Source organism: Strongylocentrotus purpuratus, unplaced genomic scaffold, assembly GCF_000002235.5.
Source record: "Strongylocentrotus purpuratus isolate Spur 01 unplaced genomic scaffold, Spur_5.0 spur5_scaffold_4, whole genome shotgun sequence".
NCBI lineage: Eukaryota > Metazoa > Echinodermata > Echinoidea > Camarodonta > Strongylocentrotidae > Strongylocentrotus > Strongylocentrotus purpuratus.
In genome coordinates, this window is record NW_022145610.1 from 23,955,933 (window position 1) to 23,978,054 (window position 22,122).

The window sequence follows — 22,122 nt, forward strand, 5'->3', positions numbered from 1 at the left end:
TTAAAATAGTCTTAAAATAGGCCGGCAGCCAAGTGATAAAGTGCCTCAAAATCCTATAAATTAAAAGTCTTCTTTTACGTGGACCTACGTATACAGGGCCGAATTCACAAATGTGAATTCGGGCCATTAAGTCCCAGGCATAATCAGTGTTTACACCATTAACACGCATGTTTCTCCTCCACTTACACACACCGGTCATGTCCAGTGGTGGATTTGGATCGTCTTAAAATAGTCTTAAAATAGGCCGGCAGCCAAGTGATAAAGTGCCTCAAAATCCTATAAATTAAAAGTCTTCTTTTACGTGGACCTACGTATACAGGGCCGAATTCACAAATGTGAATTCGGGCCATTAAGTCCCAGGCATAATCAGTGTTTACACCATTAACACGCATGTTTCTCCTCCACTTACACACACCGGTCATGTCCAGTGGTGGATTTGGATCGTCTTAAAATAGTCTTAAAATAGGCCGGCAGCCAAGTGATAAAGTGCCTCAAAATCCTAATTAAAAGTCTTCTTTTACGTGGACCTACGTATACAGGGCCGAATTCACAAATGTGAATTCGGGCCATTAAGTCCCAGGCATAATCAGTGTTTACACCATTAACACGCATGTTTCTCCTCCACTTACACACACCGGTCATGTCCAGTGGTGGATTTGGATCGTCTTAAAATAGTCTTAAAATAGGCCGGCAGCCAAGTGATAAAGTGCCTCAAAATCCTAATTAAAAGTCTTCTTTTACGTGGACCTACGTATACAGGGCCGAATTCACAAATGTGAATTCGGGCCATTAAGTCCCAGGCATAATCAGTGTTTACACCATTAACACGCATGTTTCTCCTCCACTTACACACACCGGTCATGTCCAGTGGTGGATTTGGGGGAGAACAACCACCCCTTGCCCCTTTTTAAATTCCCTATTGGCATACCTTAAGTATGTACGAAATTGCCCCCTTCATTAGGATCCATCCGAATTCATACCCCCCCCCCCCGCCCTCTCTACACGAACACTAACACACACACACACACACACAGACAAAACGTCCAAAGTGGGGATATGGATTTTTTTTACAGGGAAGTGGGATATCACCAACTAGCATTAATTTTAAACTCATATTTTTATCGAAATAAATGTAAAGGCTATATCAAGAGTGTCATTAAAAAAATAATTAATGGGAGAATAAAATAGATTTAAAAAAATTGACGCATCAATCACATTAGATGTGGGGAGATAGGGATACACACATATCAACAGACATGATCCTACATTCTATTCGCAATTTTCAGTTGGTCGGCACGTTGTTCAAATTTTAGGCCCCCCCCCCCACCCCCTCTCTATCGGCAAATCTTGGATCCGCCACTAGTGTCCACACATTCAATCCACCAAGTCACTACCTATCGAATGCAGGATAAACAAAATCAATGAGCCATGTCTCCACATCCAATCTACCGAGTCATCAGATATCAAACTAAATACAAACACATTCAATATGCCATATCCCCACATCCAAGTACCAAGACACAATGTCCCCACATCACATGTATTAAGTCATCACATATGAATTGCAATACAAACACAATCAATGTGCCATGTCCCCACATCCAATGTACCAAGTCATCAGCTATATCAAATACAATACACATTCAAGGTGTCATGTCCCCACATCCAATGTACCAAGTCATCAGCTATCAAATGCAATACACATTCAAGATGTCATGTCCCCACATCCAAATGTGTCAAGTCATCAGCTATCGAATGCAATACAAAGACATTCAATATGCCATGTTCCCACATCCAATGAACCAAGTCATCAGCTATCAAATGCAATAAAAACACAATCAATGTGTGATGTCCCCACATCCAATGTACCAAGTCATTAGCTATATAAAATACAATACACATTCAAGGTGTCATGTCCCCACATCCAATGTACCAAGTCATCAGCTATCAAATGCAATACACATTCAAGATGTCATGTCCCCACATCCAAATGTGTCAAGTTATCAGCTATCAAATGCAATACAAACACATTCAATATGCCATGTCCCCACATCCAATGAACCAAGTCATCAGCTATCAAATGCAATAAAAACACAATCAATGTGTGATGTCCCCACATCACATGTACCAAGTCATCAGCTATCAAATGTAATAGAAACACAGTCACTATGCAATGTCCCCACATCACATGTACCAAGTCACCAGCTATCAAATACAATACACATTCAAGATCTCACATCCCCACATCCAATGTCTTACGTTATCAGCTACCAAATGCAATACAATTAACACATTCAATATGCCATGTCCCCACATTCAATGTACCAAGTCATCACATATGAAATGCAATAGAAACACAATGTATTAAAGAGAAATAGAAAGAAAGAGGGAAAGTAAAAAAAATAAAAAAAACTGAGCTTCCGCCCTTGATTCCAACCTAGGGCCCTAAGGCGGGCCTCTGGATGCTCATCTGATTAGTGTCTTGCCAGTGTCAAAAATAAGGTATAAAAAAAAATGTTCATCTGACCGTAATTAAACACCTAAAACCCCTGAGCTTCCGTAGGGGTTTTCCCCCTGGACCTCATGCCAGTTAGTGACCTACCACTGTCACAAATAAGGTATCAAAATATGCTCAACTGACCTTAATTAAATGCCTAAATCCCCTGAACTTCTGCCCCCTGGACCTCACCTAGGGCCCCAAGGCTGGATCCTAGTGGCTCATCTGAGGGTAATTTTATGCCTAAAACCACTGAGCTTCTGAGGGCTCCGCCCCCTGGACCCTATGCCCATGACTGTCCTGCCAGTCTCACAAAAATAATAAGTTATCAAAATATGCTCATCTGACCGTAATTAAATGCCGAAAACCCCTGAGCTTCCGGGCCTCATACGCCTCCAGAGATGCCAACTTTTGGAAAACAGAAATAGGGAGGATTTGTAACCGACACCAAATAATGTGCGCATAGCGCACATCTCGAGCGCGTAGCGCCTGACCCATGCGGCCGGGGTCCAGGGCCCGCCTTAGGGCCCTGGAAGCTCTGGGGTTCTAGATGCTCTCTGGTGCAGTCAGAGTCTTATTTTGGAGCATTTTACATGTGTATTTAGTTAAATAATTCCAACTTTTAAAAAAAAATAACATACAAATTGTACAAAATGCATGATGAATTCCTATCAGACTTCCGAATACACGGGTACTTGAAACTGTATTCGGTCTTATACTTCTGAGACCAGTTTTCTTGGTTGCTACTCTTAATTTGTCTTTTAACATAGTGGAATTACTACATGCGTAAGTTAGCGTAAGTTAGCAGACGATATTTCTCATTCAATTCACAGATATATATACCGGTACTGATAAGCGCCAGAAAAGAAGAAAAAAAAGAAGAAGGAAAAAAAAAAAAAAAAAAAAAAAAAAAAAGTTTTTTTTTTTTGTTTTTTTTTAAATCGGGAGGATAAGGATGGTAATCGTAAGGTCGGGAGTTGGGGTGAATTATCGGGAGCCTCCAGATGAAATCGGGAGGGTTGGCATCTCTGCGCCTCGACCCCAACAGGGGGCCTAAGACGGGCCCCTAAATGCTTATCTGACCGTTATAAAATGCCTCAAATCTCTGCCCCCTTGACCACATGCCAATTAGTGACCTGCCAGTGGCATGATTAAGTTATCAAAATATGCTCATCTGGCCGTAATTAAATGCCCATATCCCCTGAGCTTCTGGGGGCTCTGCCCCTAGACCCTATGCAATTTAGGCTACGCTCTAGTTGATCGTAAATACTTTAAGCTCGCCCTACCACTTTTAAAAAAGTTAAGCGGGGCCTGCATGTAAGAGTGGGTGATGCTGATTTTGTTTGTCTGCCCCCCCCCCCCTCCCCAAACGTTATTGCTCATTACGCCACTGCTGCACGGTCACCATTACGTACCAATATTTAGCTCGCATAATTTCAGATTTGGCCCCCCCCCCCAAGAAATCCTGGATCCGCGCCTGCATGTATCGTGCCATCCAAGTCATCATAATTTGCAGTGTACATGTATTTTGAAGAAAAAAATATATTCAAATTTGACAAAGTGAACGGAATAAAGTTTTTTAATAGTTTTATTTCATTTATATAACAGTACATGAATTTACATTTCCACTTAAGTCTAAAGTAATTAGACCTCACAAGAACAACTGGCTTTTTCAATAATATTGAATTCACAGGTATCAAATGAATATAACTGAAAAGGTTGGGAGTTGTCACAGAATCTGGTATGAATTCAATCACTATTCGCCAGGGTCTTGTTGACTGTACTGGACTCAAGGGGCACGTTTGAGATGAGCTTCTAGTAACCGAGGCAACTGTCTCATGCACATTTTCTGTCATATCTATACTCCGTGCCAATTTTTAAAGCTCACATACAAGGTAATCCTTCAAGAACTGGGATTTATGATGTCCTGATGTTTGTTGGAGTTTGAATTTTCTTGCAACCTTACCAGAAGGTGGCATGCATCTTCGGACAGCTTCTGATTACCTAGAAAACTGTCCCAAGCATCGTCTCTGACACATGTATCTTCTATACCGACTGTTATTCGCTACGTAAACACTAGTCATTCAGAATAATTCCTTCGTGGAAAAGGTTTCAGTGCATCCCTACCAAATGGAGATACACACCGTAGATCAGCTCAAGATTACCATGGCAACCATTCCTGGCATATTCTTTACCATTCTTTAAAAAAATGGTCTGGACAGAAATGGGAGAATTATACTGCTATTTGTTTTAAAAGAGGACGAGCACATCCTTAATAAGTGATGGCCAGCAGCAGATGCAGGAATGCACCTTAAATAAACTTCCTGTCACCTAGGCAACTATCAGCAAATTATCACATTCGATACAATGTGAAACTGCTTTGACAATCCTTCACAAAGTTAGTGTTACCAAAAGGGAAAACCTGTCTAGGGGTAAAAATCTGGTGCATTCCTACCAATTGAGGGACAGCGCACATCACTCATAATGATCCTCAGACGACAAGACTAAGGCGTCTTCTCTCTAGTTTTGAAATAGCATATGTCCCGCTGTTTGTTCTAGAGTGAGGTCTAGTCTTACAAGTCGAGGGCCAACACTCATTACTCACAATTGATCATCAAACGATGCTTGATGGCAAGATCCAACGGAGCGCCACATTCTCTCCTTATCTGGAATCAAAGATGTTCTTTTGCTTGTTCTAAGGGATGTTAAGCTTATAATTATGTACCATAGGATGGCCAACACCATTTACTCATAATTGAAGATCATGACTGACAGTAAGAGACTATACAGACATAAATTCTCTCAAGATTTGCAATAAGAGATGTCCTTGTTTTCAGTGAGGTCTAATGCATCCCTATTGTATGATGGCCGGCACACATCAAGCAATAATTGATTTTCAAAAGACGCTTGACAGAAAGAGATGATACAAAGATGTATACTCTCTATATCTGAAGTAAGAGATATTCTTTTGCTTGATCTAAGTGAGGTCTAGCGGGGGGGTGATGGCAGGTACCCCCATACATACACAATTGATCCTCAGACGACGCTTGACTCCAAGAGAGACAAGAGAAAGGCTCATTCTCTGGAATAAGTTTGTCCTTTAGTTTGTTCTAAGTGAGTCCCATCTCAACGATACCAGATGATGGCCAGCACTCATTCCACATAACTGGTCCTCTTATGATAGCGGTCTTCTGTAACTCCGATCAGCTACCGGCCGACTTGCCGACACCCTTAGGCATCTTCTTGCTTGATGCGTCCTCTAGTTCCTTGCCCTTGTAGTAGTGTGGAGCAGCCTCTAGCAACCAACCGTTCTCTATCTCTATCACCTACATCATGGAATATGAGGGTAGGATTATAAAAAGTATATTAGATGCTGACTAAAGAAAGATAAATGTTTAATTCTGTTACGTTTCCATGTACATATACAAGATCAAGTGCTTCTGCAAATGGCTGAGACTTCTAGTGCAACCATCTTAACTTATCTCTAGTAAATACTTTGTCTTTTGCAAATGTCTATCATGCTTTTGTACTTAATGCATGTTTGAGACTTAAAATTAGCTTTCATATCAATGTTACTTTATGTTCTTGGCACCCCTACTGCATTTCCTATAGTCTTGGAAAAGACCCAAGGGTTGTAAGAATTCCACAGTCCTTTTTTTTTCTCCCAGAAACCTTCAGGAGGCACAGCAGAAAAGAAAATAGAAGGGAAAAAATAATTAAAATTGTTATACCTGTCTCATGAACTCCTTGGTTGTAAAGACAAGTTCATGATAGATGAGCCATCTTGGTTGTTCTTCAAACAGACCGCTATTGGGATGAACCATGACTGTCTGCTGGTGCTTGACTGTCTTGTAGTTACCTCCCTTACTGAAGCGTGCAGTATGGTAGAAGAAACCAGCAGTTACAGCCTGGAATATTCATTCAAAGATAGGGAAGATAGGTATTACTATTGCATTCAATAGTAATGTTTCCTCATTATAAAGATTGAAATTATCATCATCATCACCATCATTGTCATCATAATAACCATTGTCTTCATCAATGTCATCATCAATACCATCATCATCATTAATATCGTCATTAATATCATGATCATCATTATGATTAGTATCATTACCACTAGCACCATTAACATCATTCACCACCAACCTCCTCCTCCTCCTCCCTATCGTCATCATCATTAAATCATAGAATTGCAAGGAGTTTATTCCACCCCACTACTCAGCCCACACATACATGTAGATTAGCATGTATGTTTATTGTTTACTTTAAAAAAATTATTGTATTTTAATATTGTAATTTTAAGCAGGGGATGATCCCTGATAAACCTTTGTGGTTTTTGATCACCCCCTCTGCAGGTTCATCTTTTTTTAATGCTTTTATATTTGATTGTAATTTATATTGTCTTTTATTAATCTGTGGAAATAAATGAAATTGAATTGAAATTTAAATCGTCTTCATCATACATATTTTTTTGACCATCAACATCACTATCGTATCATTGCAACTATAAATCAGACTAGTACATTTCATTGCAATCTTCTAATTTGCCTTGGAGGAGGGAGGGAGGGGGGGGGGGACAAATTACAACTATTGATATAAGAATGTCTCTTTATCCTACCTTTCTAATAACAACGCTATCCATACCACAGCTCACAATCTCCATCTCAACTCTCTCCATGAGTCCCTGGAGCTGATCACGAACATCCCGTGCCCGTCTCATCGATCGATGCTGGATGAAGTTCTCAAAGCACCATTGAGTTGAGAAGCCAATCTCCACCCACTGCCCAATGAGAAAAACATTAATGATAATAGTAATAATGATAATGATAAAGATGATGATGATAATAATGATAGATCATGATAATGATGCTGATGATAATGAAGATATTGATGATGATAATTATAATAATGATAATAATAATGATAATGATAATGATGCTGATGCTGATGATGAAAATGAAGAAAATGATGATGATGATGAAAATGATGATGATAATGATAATAATAATGATAATGATGATGATGATAACTCCTAATCCCTGCCTCATCACTGTTGTCCTTTGACAAGGCATTTAGTCTACATTGCCACTCTAAACCCAGGTGAGGTACATGTACATGAGTACCTGTAGGAAGAAATGTGGTGTATGATTTAGTGCCTTATCGTTGTAGGTCAACCAAAGGTTAATCAATCTGATTTCAGTTTATTCAATGGTGTTTTAAATTAATATAATGAAGCTGAATTTTGTAAACTACAATATATGCATTAAAATCAATTTACGACATATGATTCAACTCCTTAAGACAAAAGTATCAAAGACAATGCTTAAATTGCACCTCATTCTGTCACTCTGCATCAGCCAAAAACGGCTGTACAAATCAATTCGTGTTATGTAGGGGAATTCCCAGATGTGATATGATTCCTGACTTGAGTATAATATTAATACAAATCATCTTTGTTTGATCAAAATCGGTTCAGAGACGGCTGAAATATCCCTAAATATAACCATGTCTGATATTAATTTTGTGGTGCCCCACAAATATTCAGCAATTTTGAACCAGCCTTAAAAAACGGTCTAAAAAAACCTTTAAAGCTATTTTAGGTTCTAAAAAGGCACTAGAAATGTCATAAATAAAAATAAGAGCAATAACCATACACTTTGAAGGCATTTTCAGTCTTTAACAATTCAATTCAAATAAATTCAAAAATGGTTTTATTACAGCACAAACATGGTTTATACAAATACAATTTTACATGAAAGACAGTGGCTGGAATATTCATGTTTACATGTTAGGCAAAATAGATAACACTTTTAAAGATATACATGTAAAAAAAACTAGCAACATACAAAATAGGACTTTGATTCTGTAACTAAAAACCATAAACATATTGCACAAGTTATTAGAAATACAACAAAAACATGAGCTGCTATTGTTTACAAATTTCCTATTATGTCATAAAAGTCAATACAAACATGGCAAAAGGATTAAAGTCGGTAGATACATCTAAAACAGCCGACTTCGCGGGGAGGGGGAGGAGACAAGCACTCAGTATACCTGCAATAACGATAAAAAGTAAAAAATAATGGTTTTCAACTTTTGTTTAGTATATCAACTAAAAATGACAGTGGGCTATTTTTAAACCTTTTTGTTTTTAATTGAAATTGCTGATAAATGGGAATACGGCGAAGAGATATATTAGTGTGTTTTTGTGAGGTAACCAGGTCTGACAAATAAAGTGATTTGAAAGGGGTTTTGCGAATTTTCTACAAAGTGCTAGTCTCCTCTCCCCAAGAGTTGGTAAATTACATACTTGAATACTATAATAAATGCTTAACCAATCGGCATCTGCGCTTAAATGTTTCAATTGATTTGGTTGATTGAATTGAGAAAGAAAGTTTGTTAAACAGGGTGCTTGCTTTATACGAGAATTACCTTTTTGAATTCAGAATTCATGTATGGGATGTCAAGAAGAGAATTTATTGAATAGCGGATACAGTAGTTGAAGGTGGGATAATCGATAAATTATTTTAAATATGTTGGGGCCATATGACATTTATAATTTTTAAAAACTAACAAACAGTAGTGATATATTAATCTTTGTTCGACCCATTGCCAATTTAAAGTTGTAAGAAGCGTACATTGTGGTGTGTTGTAATCCTTATTTAAAATCAATGCAAAATAGAGGTTTACAAGAGTTTTGTGGGGGTATTAGGCGTTTTATACAACGAATACATCTAAAAGAACGAGATATTTTAGTACTTATATATTTCATATGTTCAGACCACGTCACTTGTGATTCAAGTAAAACTCCTACTTATTTTATTGTTTCGACATACTGTAAGTTATTACCATTTAATTTAATTGATAGACAATTGTTCTCCACCTTGATCCAGAGGACAGTACCATAGTTTTCTGAGGGTGTATATACATCTTGGTTATCAAACCACTTACATATTCAATCAAAGTCATTCTGTAAATTTTCTTGAACTTCAGAAAAATTATTAGAATGATTAAAAATGACAGTATCGTCAGCATAGAGTGATATCTTGGAATTATTATGAAATTTTAAATTATTGATATTATTAATATACAGACAAAAAATCAAGGGGCCAAGAATTGACCCTTGTGGCACCCCGGATTTAACAGTTAAATACTCACTACAATGATTGTTTATATTAACACAATGTTGTCTACCAATTAAGTAAGATTTGAACCATCCATACAGCTTGTTACTTATGCCATAGAAAATTAGTTTATCAAGTATTATTTTATGTGGAATAACGTCAAACGATTTCCTAAGATCATAAAATATAGTTAAAGTAATCTGATCCGAATTCATATTATCAAGAAGGTAATCAGTAATTTTGGTAAGGCATGTAATTGTGGAATGAAGTGGTCTAAATCAAGACAGACGTTCTGATAATAAATTATTTTGGTTAAGGTAAGAATGCATTTGTTTATGTATGGCTTTCTCTAGAATTTTTGACAAAGAGGGTAGTATTGAAATGGGTCTGAAATTATCAACACTAAACGTACCTCCCTTGTGTATCGGAGTGCTTTTTGCAACCTTGAAATTAAATGGAAATCATGAAATTTTTAATGATTTATTAAATTTTTGTAATGATATCTGCAGATAATTTGAGTAACTTGAGTAGCTTTTTTACAATCAATATTGCGTAGTTCATTTCTAACAAATTCTGATTTGATTTCTTGAAATTCGAAAGAACAATCGGTTTGAAATAAAGTTTGTAAAGAATTGAAATTGCCATCCACTATGCTAGGACATGAACCAGTTTGTAGATTTGAACTCAAATTACTCAGTTTCATTTAATAAACTTGCCACCTTTACTTTGTCAGTTATTATTTCATCATCAATTAAGATTGTGTTGTTTACCTCCTTTTGCCTTGAAGGCAAGAGTCTTTTCAAAATCTTCAAATTTTTGCTCAAATCATTTCTGCATTCGGAGAACTCGTTTTGGTAATACTCTTTTCTAAGATTGTTGTTTAGGTTATTTGCTTTGTTTCTTTAATACTTGAACTTTTCACAGCAACAATCACACTTCGTCTTTTTATACCTTTTCTTATAGTAATCACGGTCACGTGCCAACGTAATATATATTCATCTGTTATCCAAGGCACCCCATTTCGTTTTCTTTCGACAGAAATAAAAGGTGCATGTTTATCATTTAATATTGTAAACACAGATTTGATATGAGATCACATTTTATCAACTTCAACATTTTCTTCATTGAAGTCAGCCCAATTTTGATTTCTCAAGTCCTCTTAAAATTTGCTTTCGTTAAAGTTTCGAAAAGATCAAAATTTACATATTTTCGAATGAAGCATTGGATTTTTGCCTTTTACGACTAGAAATATTAAATAGTGGTCACTAAAACCAATGGACATTACGCCGGACTTCAAGTTAGCAATAGAATTCGAGGTAAGTATTAAATCAATGAGTGTACTACTATGAGGTGTAACTCTTGAAGGCTCATTGATTAACTGATTAAGCTGGCAAATACGACAAATATCCTTAATATTTTTAGACAATGTATCATCATTTCTCATATTACAGTTGATATCACCCAGCAAAACGATATTATTTGACAATGAAATTACTTTCTCAATATTCCCTTCAAGGATGGTAAAAAAATGTACCTGGGCAGGAAAGTTTCCTGTATAAAATACCAACAAATATGTTAGTTTGTACATTGCATATAGTAGAGTCATTAATGGAACGAACTTCAGGAGAAGCAGGATTTTTTCATAAAAGTATCTTGCAGGGTAAAACACTTTGAAGGATTGAGTGACATATTGTTTGATTGCGAACAGTATTGCACAGAGTTAAAGTATGGGTTGTAATTGTGAAACGTCTGTTGATTTACGACATTTTACTAAAGATAAATCATCGACATATTTGAAGTAATGTATAGGAATATCTTCACATAAATCATTAACCGTAGTTGAAAAAAGAACTCAACTATCCCTTAAACTGCAGGTGTTAATGTCTTAAGCATTTTGGATTACGAAAGTGAAACATTGTGGGGCAGCCAATATTATATTTTCCTTTTTTGCTAACAAAAGTAAAAATTAATTTTTATATGAACACTTCCTCCAACAAAGACCGCAATCATTTTGTATTTCAAGAGGTAGGATCATAAATTTCAAGTGGATGAAACAAAGTTTCTGCATGTATGGCTCTGATCTAGTGACTGAGTACACTATTGATCAGCTTCTCTTTGGGTTGGTGGTTAACTTTATGATATTTTTACATATACTCATCAAATGTCTTTTGGCTTTATCTTGGTTCAGTCATCACTATCTGGATACTGACAATGCAAATTCATCTGGGATATCAATATTCTCATTGCAAGAAGGTGAAATCTTCATAATCTTGAAGGGTACGTCCTCTACAGTTGGGGTCTCAAAGAGATTACAATCTTACTATGGTGATCTTGTGTAAATCACTCATTCACAGAAACATACTGGCCATAACGTGAACAGAACTGAAGAGATATTTTGGTTAGTGATACTTTAAAAATCTCCAAGGAATTTCTTCTGCAGCAGTGACATCCAAGAGATCACAATGTTCAAGTCAAGGTTGACTTGTTCTACCTCAAGGATTCCTCTCTGCTTGTGGATTGCATGTGTTTTATCCTTGTTTTCTGGAGCATTGCCTAGGAATGACATAGCTGAAAAGGATGGAAACTGGAGCTCTGTCTCCCCCAGTGGCTGCCAGCTAAAGAATACCAGCCTCGGTACCAGAGCTATCTGTACTAATCTGGGTCTTCGGTCCGTTCCACAAGATCTTCCAAGCAACACAACAGTACTTGATCTCTCCATCAATGGGATAGTAACCCTGTACAATGAGTCTTTCTCCTATCTCCCAGACATCATCACACTTGCAATCAGAAGCAATCAACTCTCAGTGATAGAAGACGGTGCCTTTGGGCATTTGGGTAATCTCAAACAATTAATCCTAGAGAGAAACCGCCTAATGTCTCTTCCAGCAGGTTTACTTAGTTCAAATAGACTTCTCTCAGTGTTCCTTCTTGGTAGCAACAAGTTGAATTCTATTCCAACAGATGCTTTGCCGTGGTCTGATAATATCACTTTATTTGATCTGACCAACAATAACATCTCCTTCATAAAACCCTCAGACTTCACACCCCTTCAGAACTGCTCATCGATACGACTAAATCTAGGATTTAATGCACTACAAAATCTTCCATCAAACGCTTTCTCAGCTTTGAATAAGGTCAGGGAGCTGACTCTTTCAAAGAATGCTTTTCAGGAATTTCATATCTCTTCTATTTTGGGACTCAATGAAATTGATACACTGGTCTTGCAAAAATGCAAAATACATCGTGTAATTCCACTGAACCAAACTCATAACCAATTTGATGGTTCCCCTAAGATATATATCATAAATCTAAAAGATAACTTGGTGAGCTCCTTCCAAGACTTTGTGTTTTGGGGTTTGAATCAGACAAGTATTTTATTACTTCAATACAATCGCATAAATGTTTTACCAAACAGGACTTTTTGTGGATTAGACCAGCTGGTTGAATTAGATCTATCATATAATCGCTTACTAGCCTTACCCTTAGACATGTTCTCCTGCAATAAAATGTTACAGCGATTGATGCTTGTTGGAAATAAAATTGCAAGCTTGTCCATTGGTATATTATCTAATCTGTCCTCTATAAATCACCTAGACCTAGCTCGTAACAATATCATTGACATCGAGAAAGGCACCACCATAATATTTCCTTCCCTAGAATATCTGGATCTTTCTTTCAACAAATTCACAAAGATCAAGAGGTATCTTCTATGGGGTTTCCCGAATCTCAAAATACTAAACATGTCTCACAATGATATTCAAGGTGGGTATTCTGCAAATGCCTTCACGAATCTAAAGAACCTCAAAGAGCTTTACCTCACCAATGAACCTCACCAAGTCATGAACGGAGCTTTTCGCAACATGGATGTTCTTTGCATATTGGATCTATCATTTTCAGGGTTGGCAATTCAAGCCAAACCCCAATTTACAAATGCTACATCTCTTGTCAAACTGGTTATGCGTGAAAACCGATTGACGAGCACAGATTTATTTAATAATATGACCTCTAAATCATCCTTTTGGGGACTTCGATCGTTGGTCAGACTGGACTTAAAAGAAAATCACCTAGATATGTTAGCACCAGGAACTTTCAACCCCCTGAAGAGTCTCGAAATACTGCTCCTCTCTCAGTCATCTATTAAAGTCCTAATTCCCAGTGTATTTGACAGTCTGACTTCTCTCACAAAATTGGATCTTTATGACAATGAGATCTCGGCACTTCCTGGAGACTTATTTCAAAGTCAGTCCAGGCTTGGATTCCTCTACATAACCAATAACAGACTTGATTCGATTCCTAAGACTCTATTCAATAGAACCATATCTCTGCACCACCTATACATGGAACGCAACAGAATCATCACGATAGAACCTGGAACAGTGTTTCCTACAAACAAGACGATGAGAATACACGCATCAGGGAACCCTTTCTCCTGTACATGCGACTTGAGTTGGTTTGTGGGGTGGCTACGTTCAGGCAATGTCGAACTCATCCATCCTGATGACACACTTTGCTCACTCTCTTCCATCAAAGACATGGTGCAATCGCCAATCCTTTCATTCCATCCTGATCAATACTGTGGCATTAATATCCTCATCACCACAGGTGTGTCCCTCTCTGCTGTTCTAGTAGCCATCCTGTGCTTGGTGGCATATCGGAAACGTTGGTGGCTCAACTACAAGCTCTTCCTCCTAAAACTAGCCATATTTGGCTACGAGGAAATCAACCAAGACTTTGATGCCGAGGACTACGAGTACCAGCTCAACCTGATGTACGATGAGGATGACCAGGAATGGGTGGACCAGATCATGAAGCCAGTTCTGCAGGAGAGGTTTCCACATCTCCAGAAAGTGGCCTTTGGCGATGACAACCTCAACATCGAGATGTTCTACATCCCAGCTCTCCACTACGTCGTTGAGAACAGCTTCAAGACTGTCCTCTTAATAAGCAACAACTCTGTGGATGAGGCCTGGTTTATGACCAAGCTACGCATAGCCCTAGAGCACCTCAATGACACCAGACTGGACAAGGTCATACTGGTTTTCCTTGAGGACATCGATGATGATGACCTTCCGTACCTGGTCCGGTTGTTCATGAGTAAGAACAAACCCTACATGCTGTGGACGGAGGATGAAGATGGTCAGGAACTCTTCTGGGCCCAGTTTGAAAAGAGCATGAGAGCCAACAGGGTGATCAATAGTGTTATTCCTGTTTGACCGACCGTTACCATTCACAGCAAGGCAAACTAATTGTCATCCAACAAACATTAAAAACCTCCAAAATAATATTGGCAAATATGATAACCGGCAAAGGGCCGAGAACTACATGTGTTACAGTCAATGTGTGTGCCTCTACAATCCACATTTGCAGTTCCCTTGTCCTTTATATGTATTGAAGTCCAAGGTATTTTGTCCCTTACGTAACCCATAACATCAACATTTGCAGTACATCAGATGATTCTATCAAGGTGATACCCCCTACTTCAGCTTGAATCAGACCAGAAAACAAGGAAAGTTGCACTTGCGATGTGACTTTTTTGTTTATTTTTCTTTGCTGCTGCCCATTTCCATTGAATGGCTGGCATTAATTACCTCTACTTTCTTATGATTCCCGGCACCCAGTCTTAGCTTGGTATTTTTGTGCACGCTCTTTTCCATTAGCTTCTGTTTCTATTGTCCGATTTGGGCTTTCTGGTCATTCTTGCGATTTACTTCCGATGAGTGCAAGAAGAAAACTAACTTTCAAAATAGCAGAAAGGTCACAATAATGACTACACGGATTTTGTAATAGAGGCATAGTGCTACATTGCACATACCTACCAAACTTTAGAAGAAAAAATGAGGATCTATATTCTTTATGAAATGATGTATGTTAAATGTACACATTTAGAATGTCATATGGATTCTGAAAAATGTAAACAATTAAAGCTGCTGCAATTTGTAACTGTACATAATTTTTTTTTTTTATAAATATTTTTATTGAAAATCAAGAATAGAACTGGACTAGTTGAATTAGGGCCTTTGTTGAATGCTTATAGATGTAAGCTTTCATATGTCATATTCTCAAGTAACCTAAATTAGGATATTTAGGACAAATCAATTTTCACACACTTAGTCATTAAACTGTACATATATTATTCATTCTCTGTATCTTGTCAAATTTACATTTCTGTCTTTGTGTTGGGATGTCAAATAAACTATAACTCATGGATTCTGAATGTTTAAACAACCGGAGAGGTGTTTGATAGCCTTTTAGAATTTGGAGAATTTGTACAACTACAACATGTCATAATGGAGGCATGATAGAGCACACAGAATACTGTACAAATGGTAAAGATTGTAAATATATACATATTTTAACAATATAAGAGCTGTCAAGCATTTTTTTAAATATTGTAGCATCAATGTCTTACCTAGTATCTTTAAATTTATCATAATATCTACAACTACTAAGTAGTGGAAATGTAATACAGTGCATTTTTAGACTATGTTATGGAATGTAAAGGATGTTATGGAATGTAAAGGATGTATATGTAGATTGCTATAATTGAATATTTCCTAAAGTTTTCACTTCCCTTAAGTACTATTACTTGTAAACCTGGGCTTTGTTGCATAAAACTTACCATTGATGGTATTTTTGCCATAAATGGCAACTAAAACGGTAACAGGGCTTATTAACAGCCAATCAAAATCAAGGTTACCATGGTAGTTGCCATTGATGTCAAAGTTACCATCAATGGTAAGTTTTGTGCAACAGGGCCCAGATCCGGAATCATACTACGTACTCTAGGCTCAGTTTGTTTTATTTTTTAATTTGATTTCATTAAGATTTCTATAATAATAATAGCTCACATTTATAATGCGCCTAATACTACGTTTCTAGGCGCGGAACATATTATTACCCTGGTCATCGGATCCAGGCTTACCCGCACACAAGGTATGCACATTCTCCACTCCCTGGGGAGCATTCCAGCCAGTCGCCATTTTACAAGCGCCACTTGCTAATCAAACCACATTAGCTTTCGCATCCTACCGGGTACCCATTTTAACACCTGGGTGGAGAGTGGCAAATGTAGATCAATGTCTTGCCAAAGGACATATGACATAGTCTGTTAGCTGGGAGGGTGTTGGGTCTATGTAATGAATAAGAGTTAACGCTCTTCTGCCTCTCAACATACGATACATGATGCCGTCACTCACAACTCCATTCTGAATCTATTTAATGTTGGTGACCTGTGATTTCTATGTTGTCCCTTATTATTATTATCAATTCCATTTTAAACTGCTCAATTCATAGACATACCTACCATAATTACTTTGGATGTTAAATACAATTATTGACATGTTGTACTCATGAACAATCATTAATACCCCAAGTTTTGGTTGCAATAAAGAAATACTTAGTTCTTTGAAAAAAGTTATTACTGTGCAAATCTTAACAAAAGAAGAGCTGTCTAAGTATTTTTGAATATGTAGAATGAATGTGTTATGATTAAATATCATTCTTAATTTTTTATAGATGATTAGCAAACGCTTTTATCGATTTTACTGGTTATATCATTCAGTTGATATTTCTTATGGAGGCTGTATGATACATGCTCTGGTGAATCCCAATTGTAACCTTAAACCTAGATCTTTGGCAAAAGAAAGCTCGGAGCAACTGTCGCTGTAGCAATGGTCAGGTCATCTTTGTGAATCTCGACCCACTTGAGTACTTTGGCAAGGTCATATGAGCAGTTCTTAAAAAAAATTGTTTTCATTCATTTTTCTCAATGTATGTATATATACTATTATGATCGGCACATTTGCACCAAGTTTTATGGGAATAACATTTAAGCTTGTACTAAGATAAGAAAGTTCTATTGGTACACTTTATTAGAATTTTAAATCTACAATAAATTCATTCCTAAAAAACTTGATGTCACATTGCATCATTACTTGTGTAAAATGTAATTATCTGTTTTTTATATATCAATAAATTGGATCGAAGCACAGTTTATGTATGGTTTTTTTTATGCTTCCATGACCTTTGACATATTGACCTTAACCCCTAGTACAGTTTAGTCATTACAGTTTATTCATTAAGTTTAGTCATTAAAATGCAAATCTGCATTTTGAGCTGTGTTATGAATTGTATAGCCAGGTTGGGGGCTTGTATAGTCTTGATCGATATTGCAGACGTTCTGTCGCTTGTCAATTAGCTGTTGCACAATCTGTAAATTGGTACACTATTAATATGACTAGTTGGAGAGTATAACTATGGTTCTATCATGGTACTATCATGGTAACACAAGAAGAAACAACAAGTACCATAGGTACCATCTATTAACCATGGTTTTACCATGGTTTTACCATGGGTACCCTGGTACTTTTGTATAAGGGTAGTACAACTCAACTCTCTGTTACTAGAGCGCTTCGCAAAGACGACGGAAACAAAGACGACGGGAGAATTCACTCAACCGAGATCGTCCTGTACTATGCTCCTGTCTTCATTGTAACCTGTTTCGGTACCGGGGACGGGAACGTTGAAGATGTGTCAGAAAAAGTGTAGGCAATAATTAATACGTTAAAAATTGGATAGTCGAACACAAAGTAGAGTTGATATATACGATCATATGATATCTATATCATGATTGCATGGCGATACAGCTCTTCCGTCGTGTTTAGGGAACGAACGCTATTATGGCAAAGAATGGTCGTGAAAATCAACGTGATGGAGAAAATTCTGGTTCACGCATGCACAAATTGATTTTTTTCGCTCGCGTTACCATCGTCTTTGCTTTCCGTCGTGTTTGCGAAAGCGCTCTTCTATGCAATCTGGGACAACATTTTAAGGGAAAAAAATCAGATCAAATGCTCTATCATGATACTCATCATTTTTGTGTTAAATTAAGGTCTTTAAACTGTGACCTTTGAACCTTTGTGCAAAAACTTAATTTCATCTCCTTACAATGGTGCGTACAAGACTCAAATTCAGTTTACTGTTTAAATGATTCATTAAAAAATTGTGTTAACCAAACTACTGTAACACATGGTAAATACAAAAATATGGGGTGAACATAAATAAAAGTTGAGAAAGTGTTTTTGATATAATTTTCCGTGCAAAAATGATCCAGAATTTTGGGTAATTTCTTTCATTCATTATAAATATAAAATGAATATGGTCTGCATCATTCCTTGGGAAAACACTCTCACCACGCACATTTTCAGATTTTGTTTACAATCACCCCCAAAATTCTATTCACTCCATATATGGACTAATCTAGTGATTTCAATGTACCATTGGCCTTTAACCTTTGAACCACCTTTTCATATTCATATGGTTGTTCTCAACATTATAAGAATAGAGAAGCATATCATTCTCTAACCTCAATGTAGATATTGAGCATAATGTGAGATGATCACCGCCTGGTCGAGTAAAGGAGTTCACCCTTGCGTTATCGGCGTGGACTATCTTGTCTTTCGGTCGGTAGAAGACGGCAATTGTTGTCCAACAGCACAGTGGCGATGCTGATAATCTCTTTTGAACACTTGTACCTGAATAAAATGAAGGTATTAATGGGGGGGGCGGGGAGAGAAAGAATTAAGGAGAGAGAGCTTGACAAAAGTAGACAAGACAAGCTAGGCCGGCAGCCAAGTGATAAAGTGACTCAAATCCTATTACACACACATTACATGTCCAGTGGTAGTCAACAGCTATCAAATACAATACACATTCAAGGTGTCATGTCCCCACATCCACTGTATCAATAAGTCATCAGCTATCAAATGCAATAAAAACGCATTGATGTGCAATGTCCCCACATTACATGTCCCCACATTCAAGCTACCAAGTCACTACCTATCGAATGTAATATAAACACGATCACTGTGCCATTTCCAATCTACCGAGTCATCAGCCACTTAAATTAAATAAAAAGTACACATTCAATATGCCATGTCCCCACATCCAAACTACCAAGTCATCAATACAGACACATTCAATATGCGATATCCCCAACCCTAATGTATCAAGTCATCAGCTATTACATGCAATACACATTCAAGATGCCATATCCCCACATCCAATGTTTCAAGTCATCCGCTATTAAATGCAATACAAACACATTCAATATGCCATGTCCCCAGATCCAATGTATCAAGTCATCAGCGTTTAAATGCAATACAAACACATCCAATGTACCATGTCCCCACATCCAATGTACCAAGTCATCAGGTATCAAATACAATACACATTCAAGATGCCATATCCCCACATCCAATGTTTCAAGTCATCCGCTATTAAATGCAATACAAACACATTCAATATGCCATGTCCCCGCATCCAATCTACCGAGTAATCAGCTATCAAATGCAATACAAACACATTCAATATGCAATGTCCCCATATCACATGTACCAAGTCATCAGCTATCAGATACGATACACGTTCAAGATGTCATGTCCCCACATCCAATGTATTACGTCATCAGCTACCAAATGCAATACAATTAACAATACAATATGCAATGTCCCCATATTCAATGTATTAAAGAGAAATAGAAAGAAAGAGGGAAAGTAAGAAAAAAACCTGAGCTTCTGGGGGCTCTGCCCCCTTGATTCCAACCTAGGGCCCAAAGGCGGGCCTGTGGATGCTCATCTGACGGCGATTTATTGCCTAAAACCCCTGAGCTTCTGGGGGCTCCACGCCAATGAGTGTCTTGCCCGTGTCACAAATAATTAAGGTATAACAAAAAAAATGTTCTTCCGACCGTAATTAAACACCAAAAACCCCGAGCTTCCGGGTGCTCTACCCCCTGGACCTCACCTAGAGCCCCAAGGCTGGTCCCTAGATGCTCAACTGACTGTAATGTTATGCCTAAAAACCCCAAGCGTCCGGGGGCACAGGCCCCTGGACCCCACGCTAGTTAGTGACCTACCAGTGTTACAAATAAGGTATCAAACTATGCTTATCTGACCTTAATTAAATGCCTAAAACCCCTGAGCTTCTGCAGGCTCCGCCCCATGAACCCTACGCCAATGTCTGTCTTGCCAGTTTCACAAATAATTAAGGTATAACAAAAAAAATGTTCTTCTGACCGTAATTAAACACCAAAAACCCCAAGCTTCCGGGGGCTCTACCCCCTGGACCTCACTTAGAGCCCCAAGGCTGGTCCCTAGATGCTCATCTGCCTGTAATGTTATGCCTAAAAAACCCAAGCGTCCGGGAGCTCAGGCCCCTGGACCCCACACTAGTTAGTGACCTACCAGTGTTACAAATAAGGTATCAAAATATGCTTATCTGACCTTAATTAAATGCCTAAAACCCCTGAGCTTCCGGGGGCTCCACCGCCTCGACCCCAACAGGGGGCCTAAGGCGGGCCCCTGAATGCTTATCTGACCATAATAGTGACCTGCCAGTGTCATGATTAAGTTATCAAGATATGCCAGTGTCATGATTAAGTTATCAAGATCTGGCCGTAATTAAATGCCCATACCTCCTGAGCTTCTGGGGGCTATGCCCCTAGACCTTACGCCAATTTAGGCTACGCTCTACGATCGTAAATACTTTATGCTCCCCCTACCACTTTGAAAAAAGTTCATATGGGCCTGCATGTAAGAGTGGGGTGATGCTGATTTTTTTTTGTCTGCCCCCCCCCCCAAACGTTATTGCTCATTACGCAACTGCTGCATGGTCACCATTACGTACCAATATTTACCTCGCATTATTTCAGATTCGGCCCCCCCCCCCCTAAAAAATCCTGGATCCGCGCCTGCATGTATCGTGCCATTCAGGTCATCATAATTTGCAGTGTAAATGTATTTTGAAGAAGAAAACAAATATATATTCAAATATGACAAAGTGAACAGAATAAAGTTTTAAATAGTTTTATTTCATTTATATAACAGTACATAAATGTACATATAAACGGCAATGCCTGATCCACTTAAGTCTGAAGTATTAACCCTCACAAGAACAACTGGCTTTTTCAATAATATTGAATGCATAGGTATCAAATGAATATAACTGAAAAGGTTGGGAGTTGTCACAGAATCTGGTATAAATTCAATCACTATTCGCCAGGGTCTTGTTGACTGTACTGGACTCAAGGGGCATGTTTGAGATGAGCTTCTAGTAACCGAGCCAACTGTCTCATGCACATTTTCTGTCATATCTATCCTCCGTGCCAATTTTGAAAGTTCACATACAAGGTAATTCGTCAAGAACTGGGATTTATGATGTTCTGATGTTTGTTGGAGTTTGAGTTTTTCTTGGAACCTTACCAGAAGGTGGCATGCATCTTTGGACAGCTTCTGGTTACCTTGGAGACTGTCCCAAGCATCTTCTTTGACACATGTTTCTTCTATACCGACTATTATCCATCACATAAACACTAGTCATTCTAGAACTGGGAATAATTCCCTGGTGGAATGGGTTTCAGTACATCCCTGCCAAATGGAGATACACATCGTAGATCAGCTTCAGGTTACCAAGGCAACCATTCCTGGAATATTCTTTACC

General features: G+C 37.9%; 2 protein-coding genes across 2 annotated transcripts; one reads left to right on the forward strand and one right to left on the reverse strand.

Moving 5' to 3' along the window:
* Nucleotides 1-5,652: 5,652 nt before the first annotated feature.
* On the reverse strand, nt 5,653-7,259 carry LOC105442574 (pre-mRNA-splicing factor ATP-dependent RNA helicase DHX16-like). Its single transcript, XM_030998055.1, has 3 exons — nt 7,119-7,259; nt 6,229-6,405; nt 5,653-5,823 (listed from the first exon to the last, which is right to left on the reverse strand). The coding sequence occupies exons 1-3, from the start codon at nt 7,218-7,220 to the stop codon at nt 5,701-5,703; spliced, it is 402 nt and encodes a 133-aa protein (XP_030853915.1). The 5' UTR covers nt 7,221-7,259; the 3' UTR covers nt 5,653-5,700.
* Nucleotides 7,260-13,961: 6,702 nt separating this feature from the next.
* LOC115929085 (toll-like receptor 2) lies at nt 13,962-14,837 on the forward strand. The gene has a single exon (XM_030997245.1). It carries the CDS (start codon nt 13,962-13,964, stop codon nt 14,835-14,837), a length of 876 nt encoding a protein of 291 aa, XP_030853105.1.
* The last annotated feature ends 7,285 nt before the right edge of the window (nt 14,838-22,122 follow it).

Excerpts from the sequence above, each read along its gene's own strand:
- LOC115929085 (XM_030997245.1), top strand. The coding sequence starts at position 13,962 with ATGGAACGCAACAGAATCATCACGATAGAACCTGGAACAGTGTTTCCT.
- LOC105442574 (XM_030998055.1), bottom strand. The coding sequence starts at position 7,220 with ATGAGACGGGCACGGGATGTTCGTGATCAGCTCCAGGGACTCATGGAG. Across the intron at positions 6,406-7,118 it reads ATAGCGTTGTTATTAGAAAG|GCTGTAACTGCTGGTTTCTT; the intron begins GTAGGATAAAGA and ends TGAATATTCCAG. Across the intron at positions 5,824-6,228 it reads CCAAGGAGTTCATGAGACAG|GTGATAGAGATAGAGAACGG; the intron begins GTATAACAATTT and ends TCCATGATGTAG.